General features: G+C 34.4%; 1 protein-coding gene across 1 annotated transcript; it reads right to left on the bottom strand.

Annotated features, from left to right (window-relative positions):
* Positions 1 to 446: 446 nt before the first annotated feature.
* On the bottom strand, positions 447 to 17,701 carry LOC110838954 (RecQ5 helicase). Its single transcript, XM_087340180.1, has 13 exons — positions 17,239 to 17,701; positions 15,805 to 15,929; positions 14,739 to 14,903; positions 13,381 to 13,557; positions 11,197 to 11,379; positions 9,329 to 9,434; positions 9,124 to 9,235; positions 7,074 to 7,313; positions 5,509 to 5,712; positions 4,993 to 5,191; positions 3,482 to 3,670; positions 1,230 to 2,649; positions 447 to 761 (listed from the first exon to the last, which is right to left on the bottom strand). Exons 1-13 carry the CDS (start codon positions 17,363 to 17,365, stop codon positions 667 to 669), a joined length of 3,342 nt encoding a protein of 1,113 aa, XP_087196306.1. The 5' UTR covers positions 17,366 to 17,701; the 3' UTR covers positions 447 to 666.
* Positions 17,702 to 19,360: the final 1,659 nt, after the last annotated feature.

Below are 19,360 nucleotides of genomic sequence, written 5' to 3'. Positions count from 1 at the left end.
ATAAGTGTAAACAGACAAGTTAACCAAGGAGAGGAAGCAGGGCAAAAATGGGCAATTAGTGAATTAAAATGCAAGAAAATCAAAGACTGCTAATGATTCACTACCTGCTTATAAAGATGCCCAAATGCCAATATTATACACACAGTTTAACATATTAGCTTCCAAGCAAGTCTTGCCAGGTATAAATTTCATCCTCTGACCCACCAGTGAACCTTTATATATACATAACTCTTCCTGTATGAACTGAGAGACACTCTAGTGACACTCACAAACTTCTTCCTGTCTCAGCTGTGATGTTTGATATGCATTGTTTCACTCCATGAAAACTGAACCTCCATATAATGATAGTCCTGTGACCCACTAGCATCTCCCATGGAACTGAAATTAATACTCATGACAATCACCATGGTAGCCTATATGTTAAGTAAAGAAAATACATATTAAAATAATGAAATTAACCTTTTTTCGTGGTAAACTTTTACTAACAAACTTGAAGAAACTTTACATACCCTCTTAAAGAAAATACATGGTGGAACTTATTTCAGGAAGATTAACAAATACGCTTATTTAACGTTTCATTGTCCTTTAGAATTATGTATTATGAAATCAATTCTAATCTTGCACCTTCTAAGAATGCAATGCCATTAATCCAATTAAGTGAACCTTTTACTTCTCAAGTGGAATACACACATCTGATTCAGTGCTGACAGTTTTGTGGGTCTTAAAGAAAACATCAACAAACTTCTTCACAGTTGCTTCATCTGTAACAATTTTAAACAAATACTTCAATAACTTACAACTTTGTAGTGTGAAAAAATGGTTCAGAAAGCATGTAGTTTGCCTGCATGCTTGTACAGTTATGTAAAATGTAATATGTCCAGCAGTAATTTGTTAAATTTGGCTTCAACCCTTGCAGCATTCCAAATTTTACCCAATCAGTAATTTGATATTTTTAAGTTCTTTGCCATCACTCAGTATGTAAGCATGAGGCAAATAAAATGCATACAACATTTTAGTCAGGAAACCTGAATGGGTGAGACCACTGGGAAACAGGATTAAAGAGGGAATAATATTGAACAAATTGTTTAAAAAAAAGTGTGAAAGTAAAATGGATTCATCTAATTCAGGATATGGCCTGGTGGTAGGTTCTTGTCAAAATGGTAATAAGCTTTGCACCATAAAAATGTTTTGATGTGACAACAAGAATGTAGCAAGGAAACTGAACTTACCTGTTCTACAGTGTTCAAGTAAGTGTTGCGCCAGTTGCCGGGCTAACAATTTGAACAAATCCCTTGACGCTATCCTCTTCTCCTTGTAGAATGGCATAAGATGTTTTACCACAGTGTCTGCTACAATCTGCCTACTCACTTTGGCAGTATCATTATCATTGCTTTGCATATCATCCTGCTTATCCTTGAGATGTTCTGAAGTGTTTTGTACATTATGATATTTTGAACTTTTGTTCACAGGTGTGAATGTAACTTCCTGCACTTCACACACTTCCTTAATATTATAGTTATTACTTGTATTCTTCAAAGGGAATGACAATTTATCCATTTTATTTGTCTGTACCTTGTCATGTGTTAAACTACTGTCTCTTTCTGGTTTAAGTGAAACACTTAAGGATAAGTTATTGTGCTTAGAACCTCTCTGATCACCAAGCACCAATTCTAGACACATTTCATCATCACTCTTATCTCCAAGCAGGCCCTGTGATTGTTTCCTCTTCTTCTCTGTCTGTTTACAATTCTCTGTCATGGTTTCCTTCCCATGATTAGTCTTCACAGCAGCCACAACATGAGAGATTTGTTTTTCTTGTTTCACTCTAAAGTTACAAGATTCAGTGTACAGTGGCTGATTATATCCTTCTCTTGATGTCATGCAAGAATTTTCTATTTTAACTCTGGAAAGGTCAGCTGTCATCTCTTTCTTAACCAAACACATATCACCATTATTTTTATGTTCAATATTCATACATACTTCTGTTTTCACTACAGTCCTATTTAAATACTCATTATCCTGTGATAAACTCTGACATATTATACCCATTTCATTATCTACAATTTCACCTTCTAGAGTTTCATTATGTTCCTGCTGACTGAATTCAATTTCATCATCACTGTTCAATATTTCCTCTTCATTGTATTCTTCACAGTCAAATTCTTGTGTAGAGTCGGAACCATCCACATCTTCTGCCATGAAAGGAATGTTTCGAAGAGACTGTCTACTACTGCTTTCACTTGAGCTAATATTACTAGAACCATCACTCTCCTTGTAATCAGTCAATGTACTTTCTTCAGTAGACTTCCCACTATCAACTTCTGAACAACCAGATTCAACCTTTTTGAAATAAGATTCTATACACTGCTGTGACAAAGAATCCACATTTAAACTTGATATTTTTCTAGGACATCTTTTATTCTTTGCCACCTTATTAAGCACTTGTTTTGATCTATGAGTATCATTCTTAGTAAGAAGTTGAGATGCAGGTACAATTTCCATCAACTTGTTCTTGTTCTCATCCCCATTTTTAAGGTTACTCTTCACCTGAGCCACTGCATCATGCAGTGATAGGTTTCCTCTGGGTTTGAATTCCTTCAGCTTCTGATAAAGTGACATTAATTCTATATCCTTTTTAATATCGGCTATCTAAAACAAACATGAAAAGTCAATAATGGCAAATGATTAAACCTACAGTAATAATTTAATATTATGCAAAAATATTTTCCTTAATTCAGCCCTTTAAATTAAGTTTTGCAGTTCAAGGTACCTTTGGTGGAAATGCAAAAAAAACAGCAACATTTCACATTGAGTTTCATAGTGTATTGCTATTGCCATCAAAGGGATCTTGAAGTGCAAAGCTAGAGATATAAAATGTAAGTATTTACTACATATAAAGTAATATTCTAATAATAACCTTTAATCCTTATAGGTCAGTGATAATTACACATACCACTTGCATTACTGTTTGTATCTTTAAATTATCACTCCAACGGTCAATTTATAGTTTCCGCTTGGTTGTCGTAACAAACAGCAAAGTCTTCTTCAAGACTGTACTTACATTTGTAATGGTAATATGGTTTGTTCTCTTTGAGGTCTGCATATCTAAATTCTGTATGATTTATATGAGTTTGATATTTAAAGGAAAAACATTTTTTGGGCAACATACTTCAAAAATATCATGATACTGCAAGCCTTTTTTTTAAAGTGACATACATACTTTGAGTCTTTAGAAATTAAAATTTAAACACTAGGAAATATCTAGCCAGACAGAACCATACACAGGTTTACAAACCAGTGTATAAAGACTTAATATATAATACCAAGATAAGATCACTTTTATTTTCCAGTTTTGAATTGATTATGCCTTACAGTAATTATATTAAAAGTTAAGACTGCAATGATAACCAAGAAAGTAAAACACCAAAACTTAATACCAGAGCTAAATCAAAAGGTATTTCACACTTTGTATGCAACTCACCAATTTCACTATCACTCTTCGGTATAAACTTGCTACCTTGTTGGATGTAAAAGCTTCATACTCCATGTCAATGGCACATATTTCTATATCAGCGGTGGAAAGAGAATGCTGAGAAGGATCTACCATGTGACACCGTTCATAGTTTTTCTTCAGATTCTCAACCAACAGACTTAAGTAGGATTCTCGTACCTACAACAGAAGTAACAACAAGGTCAATATGACCTGCTCATCATCCAAAAAAATTACAGTTCCGTAAACATTATGAATATAGTTAACTGCACACAGCAGAGTCCTTTATTATTCAGTCTACACTCATGTCTCCTGAGTGGACTCTTCGCTCCTGGTTTTCTGACTAATCTTTTGTATTGTTTTTATCAATTCTCCAATGCATGCTACATTCCCCACTAAGCTCATACATGTTGATTGAATACCCTAACAATACTTGGTGAGTGTAAATTATGAAACTCCTTATTAAGTAATTTTCTCTATCCTATTGTCACTTTAACCCTCTCTAATTGCAATATTCTTCTCAGCACCTGTTTTAAAATATTGTAACCTTAATCAGTATTGTTCCCTTAATGTGAGGAACCATGTTACACATACATAAGGATAGGGAAACAATAGCTCTGTATATTTTAATGTTAGGATTTTCATATAAGACGGGTAGTCAAAATAATGTGAACTGAATAGTAGGAAGCATTCTCAAATTTAACCTGCCCATAAGTCTTCTTGAAAGTAAGTTTGATTGTTACCATCAACCCCATAACAAACCACATTACTGAAGAATTCATTAACTATTTTTATATTAGAGTTTTTGGTGACACGACATGAACTTACATTTACTTTTCTCTGCATCCACTTATATTCACCAAGTCTTAAGCTAGTAAAAACAATGTAACAGCCCAAATAAAATGGAAACAGAATTCATAAGTACTGCAGATAACTTTCTTTATTGAAGTAATAATCAAGAACTACTAAAATACCCATCTGCAAGTTCTCCTTGCTAGAAAGATATAACTCCACACTGCCACTAACAAAAGAAAAGTATTTTAGGTAAGAAAATAAAATTTAGTAGAGTTTAATTATGAACATATCTGCAGATTTTGCACGCAAAACATTTTTATGCTAAAAGGCTCTAACATGAAAATTTAAAGTAATATGGAAGCAAAACTAGCACCATACAATTGGGCTTCAGTTCGTTATACCAATGGTTGTTCTTTATTCAGCAAAACTATTCTAAGACACTAATAAAATCAGTGGAGTTTCTGTTGCTGAAACATTTACACCCATTCTCACACTCATTTTTAGTTATATTATATACTACCCTCACATTTATAATTGTGAAGAATAAGAGAAGAAATAATTCAAATCCTTCATTCATATATTTTTATCTTGTTCTGATCACTATAACAGCAATGACTAACATTACAGATTGTCTACATGGAAGTGATTCAGTAACTGTAACGTATCATGGAAGAAAGTGAGTTTCCAGTCAAAATAAACATACTTACACTAACTGTCAATCCATTGACTTTGACTCCTGTACTGTCAGCTGCACGAACCCTGGAGTATTTTGCTGAAGTCTCCTCATTCTCTTGACAAGATGATTTACGGCGCAGGGAAAACTGCTTCTGGATTAAATCTTGCAATTGTTTTTTTGCCTTTTTTTCATGTCGCTCTTTCTCTTCTGACTCATAATATTCAGCTTCTCTATAACCAATTTATCTTCTTATATAAGATACAAATAGACCATTATTGCTTACACTGTTTATGAAATTTAACAAAGATGCATGTAGATAATTAATCTACTATACATGTAAACAGAAAAGTTTATTAAATGACAGCACAGCCTTTTGTACAACAATATCATTATTCCAACACAGTTTATTTTAAGAAGAAAAACCTGGGTGAAGAATGGGCAATTTATCTATATTTAATGAAATGGACTGTCTTGCCAATGCCCTTTCATGTATTATTCTCATTAGTTTTAAATTTAATGGAATTATCAATCATAATAGGAAAATTACCTCTTTGCGCCCCGCCTTCCTTCACCATACAGATCTGCTCCATCACCTCTCAGCATGAGGATAGTACCGTTAGACAAATTTTTGTAGAACTCTTCAATATATTTTTCAACATTCCTCGGATTTTTGCATACATCACATTGCTTCTGTGTCTTACAGGGAGGAGGTTCATCACCAAAAAAAGTAGCAAAACTACAATGCCTGCATCTGTAACAGGATAAGGAATAATAATTAACATTTCCATTCACCATGAAACATGAAATTACCAGGAAGATTCAGGGCAATATAGAACTGCATTAAGTGTTTTAATTTGGAACTATGAAATGCCAATAAAGCATAAAAATGCAATATAAAATATATACTTTATACCATTGCTATCATTTGTAGCAGACGTAAACTCAAATAAAAAATAAAATAAGTATAAAAATGTGGAAGAAGCACAATATGGAAAATAATAAATGACAAACTTAGGAATGAAGAAGTTGGGAATACTGTGCAGTACAAAATTACTCTTGAAAAAATGTAAGCAGTTCTGCTGTCTGAAAAGTAAGTCTATGGAGTACAATTCTTAAGAAGTTGATAGTTGTTCTCATCTGGTAAAGAATTCCACTCATTTTTGGGAAATTCTGTATGCATATCTCCTCTTTCCTGTACATGCTTTGTGTCCTGCCTGTCTCGATTACTTTGATTTGATTTTGTAAAGGGTAAAAATTGTGAAGCTCGTCATTATCCAGTTTTTTCATTCTTCTCTTATGTCCTCTCTCTTAGGTCAAATGCGTGTCACAGCACTCCAGTATATGCATAAACTGATACTCTGGAAGGTGGGGAGAGGTGCAGTGAATCACCTTCATGTAGTGCCTCTTTCAATTTGAACTAAGTGATTCACAATAAAAAACCCAAACTTACTGAAAAACAAAGGCAATAATTGTTTACAAAACACAACCAGGACATTTTTATCTGAATCTGTAATCTATTTTAATCAGACTATACAAATGTAAAATTCTGAGATAAAAGGCAGAAGAAAAATTTTAAGTCGCAGTTTCAGAAAATGTATAATTTATTTTAGACAACAAACAAGTAAAATATTTAACTAAACGTAAGCATGTATATCTTATAATAGTAATCTTCTTGCAAAGGTCAAGGTAATGGATAAAAATTAACTTCACAACTATGAAGTACAACCACTCCAGAGTCAAGAGAATTCAACAGCAATGAAAGGAACAATACAACTGATATTTGAGCTCTGGCCAGACAACTATTAAAGTTCTTTCTCCTACTAACATCCATTGCTTTCTAGTGCCACTTCTACATATACAAATGTCAAATCAATTTCTATCACCCCTTTCCACATTTCAGCTCAGTTATTATGACTCCTCTTCATTTACTTTAATTTCCAGCCCTCATATCATTTCATAAAGTTAAATACTTTTGTAATCCTGAACTGGTTAGTTAAATAACAAAATCAAATCAGCTTATAATAACCTTTACAGGATCAAATTATAATTACAGAAAGTAGGTAAAAATCTGTTCCAATCAGCTAAGTTATAATCCATGAAGTAAAAACTTACTTTACTTCTTCACAGTACTCCACCATCTTTTTAAAACCCTTATAAGCATAGGTTGCTTTCTCTGTACCGGAAGGTGTCTTGGCAGTTTTTATATTCTTTTGAAGAAGAAAATTCACAGTCTCCCTTTCTTTCTTGGAATAATATATCCGACAATGAGATGGCTTCCCATCTCGACCTGCACGTCCAGATTCTTGGTAATAGGACGCCATATTCTGTGGTACACACCAGTGGACAACGAATCTGAAAAGTGTTTTACTTTCAGAGTTTACAGCAATAAAAGGAAAGAATCAGAAGGCTCCATAGTTTGTGTATGGATGTGTTGGAACAGATACCAAGCCAGAAAGTTTAATTAAATTGTTAATAATCTTCAAACTTTCTAATAAGATTATGTGAGATTTCAGGTTCCCATGAAGATGACAGCCTTCTGGGATATTGCACGATGTAGTCCGGTAGGAGTTGACCTGAGCCGACTACGTACATCTGGTTCTGATGTTGCGACGGCGAAACTTTGAAAGGGGTGTGCATGCGTGTGGGGAGGATAGGCCGACTTAGGAGAGAGGGGACTGATTTGGGCTGAACTCTTCTCGTTAGACCACAGACGCTCCCTCTGGCTGTAGCTACAGATTCGGTTGGCAACGTTCTCTCCGGCTGGGCACTCCCTTTGAGGCGACATTGGTCTGTATTTGTTTTCTCATTGTAGTTGCCCGTCCAGATTGGTATTGGATTTGTTGTGTTGGTGAATGGGCCAACCACTGTGTTTCGGGGTTATTCTTGGTCCCTCGGGGTCGTCAAGGCCAGGGAGACGAATTGAGTATTGCCGAGAGTAAGCCGTGTCGTGGGGATTTTTGTTGTACTTAATATGTTTTGTTTGCGAGTTTCTTTGTTTGTGATAGTTTTATCAATGACCCCTGGTAATGTGTATGTATTGCTATTTGTTTTAAGACAGTAAATGGTTTTATTTTCAATTGTACTTTGCTGTGTTTTGAGTAAACCATTTTCAGGGGCGTGGGTCAAGCTAACCTACGACATATAGAACTGAATACCTCCTCCCCCTTTCGACTGTTGTTAAGAAGGGGAGAGCGGATCAGACCTATGTTTCAGAGGTACTTCCTGATGAAAGTAGTAAGAACCTCTTCAATGTCAATAAACTTCTATGAGTGTAGATGGTGCAATATCCCAGAAGGTTATCATTTTCATCTTCTTCAGCTTATTTAGTTACAGTGACAACTTTTTCCATGTAGTAAAGAACTTCCATTTCACCGAGGTTACCAACTTCATGTAATGCAGATGCTACCAGTATTCTCAGTGTAACACACTATTACACATGTCAACACTTTTAAAATCACCAAAGAAAAAGTACAGCAATCACCATTCTAATTGTCAAAGAGTGCTCAGTTAAGTTTGTTACCTGCTACTAGTTTCCCTTCCAAATGGCACACTAATAGTGATTTAAGCAGGCCTAATTATGTTCTAACTACATAATTAGAATTTTACAAAATACCCAAGATGCAAATTTTCTGTTAACTAAATAAATCCATGCAACAGAGTTTTTCTTGAGAAGCTAACAGTACACTTAGTCAAGAAATTTCCCACATTTTATAAAACCCAAAGGTTCATTACTATGTTTACAAAGCCCCTCACCAGTTTTTATCCTGAGCCAGATGAATCCATATTCTCTATCAATGATCACAAAATATAGGTCATCACTGCAGTATATAGACACAATTGGAACCTTACTGAAATAAGATGTTGCCCTTCTCAAGTGAGTTGTTGGGTATTTGCTTACACTCACTGTATTGAATGAAAAGACTGAAAATAACTACAAATCCTTTCCTTCCTTTAAGTCCCTGATTTAAAATCACAAAGTACGTACATGCTGGGGTGCAAAAAGACAAAAACAAAAACAAGCAAACAATCAAAGAACAATAAATGTCAACTGTGGAAAGAGACAGTGGAAAGAATGAAGAATCTGCTTCCTTCTTTTATATAGTAAATATATTCATAAAATAATCCTGTGAACTAACATCATTATCTTCACAGTTATACATACCTCACAGAGCTTTTATCGACACCCATCCCAAAACTAACAGTAGCACTTATTACTGGATACTTTCCAGCCATCCAGTCCTCCTGTATTTGTATCCTTTCCTTTATACGCAATCCTTAAAAGAAAAAACAAGAGTAAATAAAATCTTTCTTTGCATTTACACTGTATTTCTCAAACTACAATGTTTGGGAAATGATGACTCTAATACCTGCATGATATGCTATTGTCCGCACACCTTTAAGAGTCAGGTACCTTGCTACTTCTTCTGTAGCGTCTCTAGTGCGACAATAAATTATTCCACAACCTCTGTTTCTCTGTGAACAAATTACATAAGATGTATGAGCTGCAGTGTAACCAATTTTCCTTCATAAACTACACTTAAAAAATAATGTTTCTGATTTGAAATGCAGCAGAAGTAGGCACTGGACACTGAAATGTAACTTAAGGAGATGAAATGTGAGATCCAAAAATAGATGGAACTGGCTAAGAATCATGTCCAATGGCAAGTTATAGTATTAGTGGTGTTGAGCTTTTGAGTCCTACTCCCACAGAGTTAAAAGTTCCAGAACCTACCATTAACATGCTGTCTGTTTTCCATGGTTAACAGCAACTGCAGACTTTTAGATATAAGTTAAATACCAAATTAAATTAATCTATATACAGGATAACCCGCAATAGGATGTCCATAGCTTAACTACGTGATCTTGGAATCATTTAGAGTTGAAAAGTTCTAATTAACATTCGTCCGATCTGCAACAGTTTGTCAACATAGCGGGAATTAGCATTTACCATGCTCTGGTTATGTAATTGCCAATTGTTAGTACAACCCCTTGTAGCATACGCAAATTTTGCTACATTACAGTTAAATGGCTTACCTGCAAAATGGTGTTATCATGATTAGAGCTTTGATTTGAAAAAAGTTCACTAAATTCCCAAGATCATCCGATCACTTCCTCTGGGGGCACATAAAATCTCTTGTGTACACTAAGTCAAACACAAGGGCCCAGATTGAGGAGAAAATAATGAAGTGCAGTGATTACATAAAAAATGATCAAGCTACTGTAATGAAGACCAATTCTCTTACAGAAAGAGCTCAAAAATGCCTCGACAATAACGGTGGCCATTTCGAGGCACAAATATGATAGTAAATTCAGAATGTAGTCATATGTATTCCTGAAAAGTAAATTGTAATGAAATTATAAACATTAAAAATGCAATAAAATGATATTTCTTATTTATGATTTTCTTGACAAATTGTTGCAGATCAGACCCATGTTAATTAGAACTCTTCTACTCAAAATGATCCCAGGATCACTTAGTTAAGCTATAGACATCCTATTGCGGGACACCTGTATGTAGTACTGTAATACACACACATTTTAATCACACTTTATATAATCACAAACATTAAAATTATGTTTTGAATTACTGTATCTAACCATCTACAAAAGAACCTTACCCTCTTATCACTGCCTAGATCTCTCAATTGGTCTCTTTCCTTCAGATTTTCCTATTAAAATTTTGTATGCCTTTCTCATATCTCCCACTTGTTCATAATAAAATGGGCAAATTTTCACCTAAGCATCAAACATTACCAGCCTTCCTTCTAACTACTGAGTCTCTGAATATATTTTTACATAACTGGAACTCAAATGAAAAACACACCACCTCAATGGACCAGAATCCTTCTTGAAAACTAACAGTAAAGAAATTTTGACCTTTTATTGAATATGAAGGCTTATTATGGAGATGTTCAAAACAGCCCATTGTGGACTTATCTCTGAGTCACTTGAATGTGGTTCTAATTCTCACACCTTATTTAAAATGAATCTGAATAATATTATTGCACCTGCATCAAAATCTCATTAAGTGTTCTCATCCTTTAAAGTTTTCCAACCAAACATTTGTATGAATTTTTCATCTATTCTGCTATGCCAGTCTCACCCTCTAATTTATGACACCATAACAACATTTGGAAAACAGTACAAATTATGAACCAACTAATGCACACAACAGAAAATATAATATGAAGTAGCTGTTTGTCTAATATACTTATGAAAAATTACCAAAACTTACCTGTTTTTCTACCTCAGGATCATCACTGAGCTGATCATGGATGAAATCCTTCAAATCTTCAAATGGGTTTGCCATTGCATTTTGAAATACAACATCATAAAACAAATTTGAACGGTAGCATGGGAATTTGTATTTCCCAACTGGTTTCTGTAGCTGCAAATGCTTAATGATGTCAACAACAACCTAAAGAAAAGAATATTTAAGAAGAGATTTTCAAAAATATTTAATTTCTTTCTTTACAATAAGTTATTCAGAAGAGTTCAATGGCAAGGGACATAATTTTACATAAAAGAAAAACCACCTGTTGTTATAAAATTCTCAGTGCAGATCAAGGATATCTATAGATCAAACCCCAAGACTGTGAATGATATTCAGTGTTATTTTCATAAAGAAAATCTAAAAATAGAACCATAAAATATGCCATGCACGTTCCTAGCAACTGACAATCATTGCTTATTCCAACATCTTTTACCACTGAGAGTCGGGTTCTCAGAGCAGTGAATATGAATATTATTGTCTTCTGGGTTGTTGCACCATGTAGTCTGGCAGAAGTTGCAGACATTTTGGAGGCGCTTGATGTCTCCGTCATCAGGGTGATGATCACCCTGATGATGGAGGCAGCTGAACTGCATGTATACAATAATGCATGGATGCTGAAGGTTAACTCATTCACACAACATACAGAATATATGGTAAAGGGTAAACACCTTATAACACTATTCTTGAACCCAGCCAACCAAACAATTTTAAACCTTCCACCAAACACTCAATATTTTTGTGACAACACCTGTTGAATTTTCCGCAATTTAATATGCAAATCCATTCATTCAGTAACACTCTAAGTGTTATATATTTACCAGTTCCTCTAGTGCCCTGTGCTCAGTATTTTTGTTGTTGTCAAGTTTTGTATTTTTAATGCATGCATCTTATTTTGGGTTTTGAAAAATTAAATTAAGAGTAACACTGCATTAGAAATGGAGAGTAAGAAAGGTGGAAGAGAACAGAAATATGATTTCTGGCTAGAAATTCCTGCAGAGACAAAATAGAATGAACAGGTACATTGATGTGGTGGCATAACCTGACACAGTACACCATTTCTCAGAACATGTTTGTTGCACAACTTTCTACAGAAACCACTGAACAGCTGTGTAGAAATAACAACTCACATTTTGTCCCCTAGTGACAAATACCTGACACACAATTCCATCAACACAATAAATAAAATAAAACTAAAAAACAACTAAAAATTCAGTAATGTTATGAGATATCATTCCACTTTTTAATGTGAAAACTCACTCAAATGCTTGAATTCTGTTTACTGTTTCCTCACCAAAAGGAAGTTTTGACATGTCATAGGTTTCTGTAGCAATTCTGCATGGTTTTAAACAGACCTCAATGCACGTGCACAGTGCACTGTTCTTTAAAGTCTGTCATTTTGAGGTGGGGAACAACATAAACAGCACTGCCCATGACCTTACTTTATAAAGTATGACTTCTGAATGGCACATCTTACAATTTCCAGAATAATAACAAATGATCCAGCAGACTGTATTCTACAATTATAGGAATTAGACTTTCAATTAACTACAGGAATGTTGCCTTGAAGTCAGTCTGGAAATTTTTTAAATACAGTAATACTCCAGTTAACACTCAGAATACGTTCCTAGAAAGTGGAGCACTAACAAAAACAGCGCTAAACAGGGTCATTATAGCATTTGTATATATCAGATGGGTGAAAATACAAATACCTTTAGAACAATAATGAAACTTATTTAATTGTTTTATATGAGGGGCCAGCTTAGCACTAGCAGTTTCACATCCAGAGAAATACTTTTCCTTTGCATCACTTGAAAACTTTTTTCCCGACATGATGGGTAAAAAGCACTAGAAAATATTTGGCAAAATTGGCAGTTGACCATGTACATATACAGTATTTCGTACGAAGAGCACTGAATAACTAATTGGCTACCTACATGAGTGTTAGCAATGATGTTGAAATGGCAGCAACTCATGAGAATTGCCAATGAGCGCTATAATGAAACCGCGCTAAACGAGGCAGCGTTAACTGGGGTATTACTGTACGCCATATACAGCTTCCTCCACAAACATTATTAATACCTCCCTATAACAATGTTTTGCTGCAAGATTGGAGGAAATGTACAATGTAACAGTAACAAAAATTACCTCAGTACTTGCAGTGGCAGTCAAAGCTACCCATGGAATATCCTTGTATTTGCTCCGAAGCTTGCCTAATTTCAAGTAATGTGGTCTGAAATCATGACCCCACTGACTAACACAATGAGCTTCATCCACAATGATGTAAGACAGCTTGCTGAAGTTGTAAAGCTCATCTATTAGGACCTATAAACAGAGTAATATATCCAAACAGATACTCCAGATGAAAGGTATCTTAACAATATGGTGAGATAATTTATATGTGACCTCTTTTCACAATATGCTCTGAAGTAGTTACACTAATAAAGTTACCACTATTCTCAAATTTGGATATATTTTACATTTCTTCAACAAATAAACATTTAATTATATAGGTCATGAAAAATTTAACTGACTAAAAACTAACACTAAGACAAACTATCCACCCAAACACCCCTCCCCCATGTTCTACATGTCTACCATGAAGTACAGTATACTTTATCCTCCTGCCTCCTATTTAAACACTCAAAAATAAAAATATTTGTAAAAAAATTATTTTTTGTTACAGATTCCACAAACTGAAACTTTAAAACATTCTAAAAGAATTTATTAACTATGTATATATTATCCATTGTGGTATTTGTATTCTCATCAAGTAAGATTAGGTTAGTTGAATTTATTTTTAATTTGTGTTTGTGTTGGGTAAACTATGCATAAATGAAATATGCATTTTTCAAGTTTAGCAGCAGATAATAACATATGAGTAAGCTCCGAATGCAGAGAACATAACCAGTCAATATTATCCAATACATAATGATATAATATGGTAAACGTTTGACTATAATTAAATTCAGTTTAAGTTTTAACACAACACAAACTCAAATTCAGTTGCAACAACTGTATAATTCTTCAAGCAGAAAAATCATAAAACACTGACTTTCTAGAAGTTTACACCAACTATACCATTTAGGATACATTTGGATAAACAGGACTATAACATTAAAATAGGTCTTAAAGAAGCAGAAAGTAAGAATGTTGCCTAGATTCAACTGGCTTAGGATAAAGCAGAAGGATTCCAAAGAGGCAGGGATTTCATTATGAGCTGAGCAATTATCAGTTTACTAAAAGTATACAACTTCAAGAAGTTAGTTACCTATATGCCCAAAATGACAAAATACAGGACTTATTAATTAAGAAATTAACAGCTTGTGAAAGAAACTACAAATTCAGTCTCATCTGCTCTTGGAAGGTCAGATAGCAAAGAATACAACCCAGTCTTCACAAGTGTTGAACTGTGGTTAATAATCAATTATGTTACTTTCCAAACAGAAAAATACCAAGAAAGCACTGTTCCCCCATAAAGACTGTGGATTTATAAAATATATTACCTTGAATGTGTGTGTATTGGCTTGTTCTGGAGTAACATAAAGAAGCTGAGTACGCGGACATTTGCATTTCAGATCATTTATCACTTGAATTCTTTCCTTGGTACTCATTTTAGAGTTGATGGAACAAGCAATAATCTTCCGTTCATGGAGATGATCAATTTGATCCTTCAGATATAATGTATTATTAGTTTTAAGAAGAACATGTAAATTATAAAATCAAACCACATACTCACATATACATGAAAGAAAACTAAGCAATGTAGAGTTCATAATCATTCATTAGGTGTCAGTACAATAAATTGAAAGTCACAAAAACATATGTTCTATGAAATAATTATCAGTTCCTTTCCAGTTATTTTTGTAACCACATTGAAGGTCATTTCACATTATGAAGTCCAATTAAAGTAAAATCCTTTTCTAGTAGGAGGACCACAGTTTCAAAACACTGTTAAGTGGTAAATGCTTACTTTTGCATTGTGAATGGCTAAATCCATCCCAGCATTCAAGTTAATTCATATTTACTGCATTTATTTGTCATTAGGTACAAGAATAAACTAAAAACACTTAAATTATAATACGTTAAAGACGTCATAACTGTAAACATCACCAAAGTCCACTCAGACACATACAAATATAAATATTAATGAATTGGAGAACTTGACCATTCATTACATTACTGCAAAAGTACAGGAATCAGGAACAATCTCAGAAAAATAACTTTGTACTTTTGATCATTTATGAGATGTGTTACTATATTTAATCCCTTTATTGCCTGCTTTATTTAAGGTCTCTTCTGAAAATTAATGGAATATGTTACCACACTGTTAATACATAAACCTGATCCTTCATGTTAAAATTTATTTAATAAAATTCGTGCTATAAGAAAAGTTTGTACCAAAAGTCCATATCAGAAAAACAAAACAAAACAAAGGGTCTGCATATTATAAAATCTTGGTTCACCAGTGTTATAATACCATCATACAAACAGTGTGTATATCTTACTACTCTACAATGGAATTCTTAATTCTACAGACACCTCAAACAACAAAATTATAAATTAAATTACCTTTATTAAAGCCAGCAAGGGTGAAAAAACAATAGCCACTTTATTTTGTTGAAGGACTGCTGGAAGCTGAAAGCATAAGGACTTCCCTGATCCTGTTGGCATTGATATAAACACATCTTGATTTCCTGTAACATTCAGAAGTACAATCACCCTACAAAATACAGATAATATACCTAACAGTGAATGGAGAGAATATTATAAATTAGGAAACAGGTGGTAGTAGTATGAGTTAGAATGAAATGTCAAAGAACAAGGATACCTAGTGATAAACCTTTATATTCCTTAACAAATGGAATTTCTTGAATGTATGTACTTCCTCCGGTGGCTCCCCGGTTTCTCCGTGGCATCCCAACAATTACTCCACTCACACACACAGAAGAAGGCAATGGCAAACCACTTCAGATCATCTGCCAAGAATGTATATATATATGAACAGGTCTCTGACAACCTGAAGAGGATGGAAGGACCCTGCTCATAGTATATGGACCTGTCGTCAGACAGAACACTAATAATAAATAAATATGTACTTCACACACACTTCCCTGCCCATAGAGTCAGAATTCATATACACAAATTATAATAATTACAACTGGATCACCTAACTGGCCTAGTGGTCAGCATTCCCAAACCATATTTAATGGGTTCAAACTATGTCACTGTCTTAGTAAATTAAAATTAATCTAATAAAACAACTGTCAATGTAAATGGAACTAAACATGGAAGAACTTATAGCATAGGAGAAATGTCCAGAAGGGAAGAAATGGTTCCTAATTCCATGGATCATTCTTGAAGAGGTGACAGTAGCTCAGCTAGTCAAAAAATTCTACATCTCTCATGTAAATGGACAGTTTATTACTGTATTCACAGTAGCCATGACCAATCCCCATGTTAAAGAAAATTAATCCAGTCCACAGTTCCAACTGATTTCCTTAAGATCCATTTTAATATAGTCCTCCTATATATGCCTAGGTCTTCCACATAAACTCTTCCCTTCAGGCTTTTAGCCCACATTTTGTATTTTGTGCAAATCCTTTAACATATACAACAACAACAAAAACAACAACATTACAATATACTTACTTCAGTGTTGGATGTTTCCATGCAAATATTTGCAACTTTCTATCACTAACCTTACTTAATTTACTATAATTATCACAATGTGCCACAAAAACATTTCACAGTAAACTGATTACATTGCAAACCGCTTGCATTTAGAAACAGAGGTCTTTAATGTAATCACAATCAATGGCAAGAACTCCTAACACTTCGTTTAATTATCGTAAAAAATTATTCATTTCATATGAATGGTTGGCAACAATTTAATGTTACAGTTTCTGGTACCATTTCTTTAATGAAGTTTCTGACTGTACCAGTTCCCAACTGTTGTTGACATTTTGTGATTTCTCGAAAAATGATATCAATGTTTATTCTTACTTCTTAGTACTGCTTCAGTAGCCTGTCTCTGCAAATCACTTTTAAATTGCGGATGCCCAAAATATTTTGACAGCTCAGATAACAAATTAATGCCACATGTTCTCGTATTCTTGACGCTGAGTGACATTCTAAGAACTGAAATCCAAACCTTTGAGATTCGAACAATACACAAAATATAAATTATTCAATTTATAAGTGCATCCAAGTTTGTAACATCCTTAACAAACCACCACTCCGTATTTGCATCACCGATGACAAACTAGTCAAATCACAGATCAAAATCCAATTCACGGAAACAACTTTCCATTGCAATCATTTCTGTCCTTTCAACGTTACAGACGCATTGCTGTAAGGACCACTATTGACCTAAACTCAGCGTGGTGAAAGGAAGTCGAATACTAGTACACTATGTTACCGATTGGGCTACTGCCCTCACTACAATCATGATGAGAGATAGTATCAAGTTAATAGAGTATTCTCCTTCTAGGTAAGGCCCATCATCACCAGGGCTTGAGACAGCAAGGGCCTCTGAAATATCGGTAGTCTTCTACCAGTTTACGGCGCAACAGCCCAGAAGACAGCCATCTTCCTTCTTTTTCTTTAAGCCTTTTTCTGCCTCAGTTGCCTCTATTCTTTGAATCACAATTTATTACCACCGATCAAGGAATTTCTTGAGTATATTGATCCTGAAGGTTTATTACCATCTTCACTACAATCCGCCAATTGTCCATGTCCTGAGGCAAATTAATGCAGTCCACATGCTCACAATTCTCACAATCTTAAGTGCTCTCTTTCCTTCGTTCTGGTTTTCCACCTTTAGAAATTATAGTCCCAACTATAACATGGGGAAAATCATGCTGAATTTTTTTTTCTGACAACAGCGGGCAGCTGATACTGGCGCACAAAGACCTTGACGAAGAACAGCAGCCCTCGATTTGCGCTGATTCAGAATAACGCCGATTTTGAAACCAGAAAGTCAAAAAGGGGAAAAATATATTTTACTATTATTCATAACGTTTTAAAATGTTTCTCGTACTGATTCTTATACTAAATCGTAATTCTTACATCGCTAATTTTGAATAAAAGTTATAAATACAGTCACCTCTACAATTATGTATGTTTCGTTAACGGGAATTTGCTCCAATGAAATCGATGAATCGGTAAAAGCTGTTTGTGAAATGCAAACTTTTGCTCATGCGAGTTTGCTCTTATGCAATTTCATTCCTGGCACTTTAAACTTCCAAAGGACTAATTTAATCTCTGCGGAGGTACCGGAGTTATTTTTACTATGCGATTTTCTATAGGTCGCCGTCTTACATGAATGCAACTATCGCATAACAGCAGAGATGAATGTACACATCAATCACATGAAAGAATCGCGGTCAATCGCGGGGACCAACGAATTGCCGACTGTAAAAGTATAAAATAATTTTTTTAAATTCCCTTTATTTTATTTACGTTATTTCAAAGCTTTAAATGTAATGCCATTATATAACTGGTCAATGTTTGGGTGCTGGGAACGCATGTCATTGACTTCCCATTGATTTACATTATAAAATCATTCCAATTTACGCCGATTCCGTTTACCGTTGCCGTTAAGCTAGTTCAAAATGGTTATGAATTATGTGGCAAAGAATGGACATCAATGATTTCTCAAATGAAAATATTTTTCTCAATAGTATCCAGCTGTAATTGTACTATCCTTAACCTAATATGTAAAATTATTTTCCACAAAAACTGATATTCTAATATATCATGCACTACAACTTTCAAACAAAAATAAGTGATTTAAAGATTGTTTAATGTGCATGAAGAACTTGTTGTCACACAATGACAAAAGCTTATACTCAAACTTCAAGTTCAGTGCAGGGAAATAAACAACAAAGGCTGAGCAAGAAACTACAATTCATATTAAGACTTGAAGATTTCACTGTGACTAAAAGTGATGGCTTCTCTGGTGACCAGCTGCATCAATTCAGTGTTTTGTAAACCTCGTGTCTGAAATGGACAACCACTGCTGACCTATGAAGTATGACACTTCACTTTGAGGGGATCTATACATTCCTTGACTTATGCATAATTCAGCTGGCAATCAATACAAAAGGCTTAATGCTGCAAATAA

Source organism: Zootermopsis nevadensis, unplaced genomic scaffold (assembly GCF_977971745.1).
Source record: "Zootermopsis nevadensis isolate Lab colony 2312 unplaced genomic scaffold, Znev_1.0 Znev_ptg000061l, whole genome shotgun sequence".
NCBI lineage: Eukaryota > Metazoa > Arthropoda > Insecta > Blattodea > Termopsidae > Zootermopsis > Zootermopsis nevadensis.
This window is presented reverse-complemented; position numbering and strand designations above follow the sequence as displayed.

Coding starts and splice junctions, on each gene's coding strand:
- LOC110838954 (XM_087340180.1), bottom strand. CDS start 17,365: ATGTCACTCAGCGTCAAGAATACGAGAACATGTGGCATTAATTTGTTA. Junction 5,713..7,073: donor GAGTACTGTGAAGAAGTAAA/GTAAGTTTTTAC, acceptor ATCCTGTTACAG/ATGCAGGCATTGTAGTTTTG. Junction 5,192..5,508: donor GGAAGGCGGGGCGCAAAGAG/GTAATTTTCCTA, acceptor AATTGGTTATAG/AGAAGCTGAATATTATGAGT.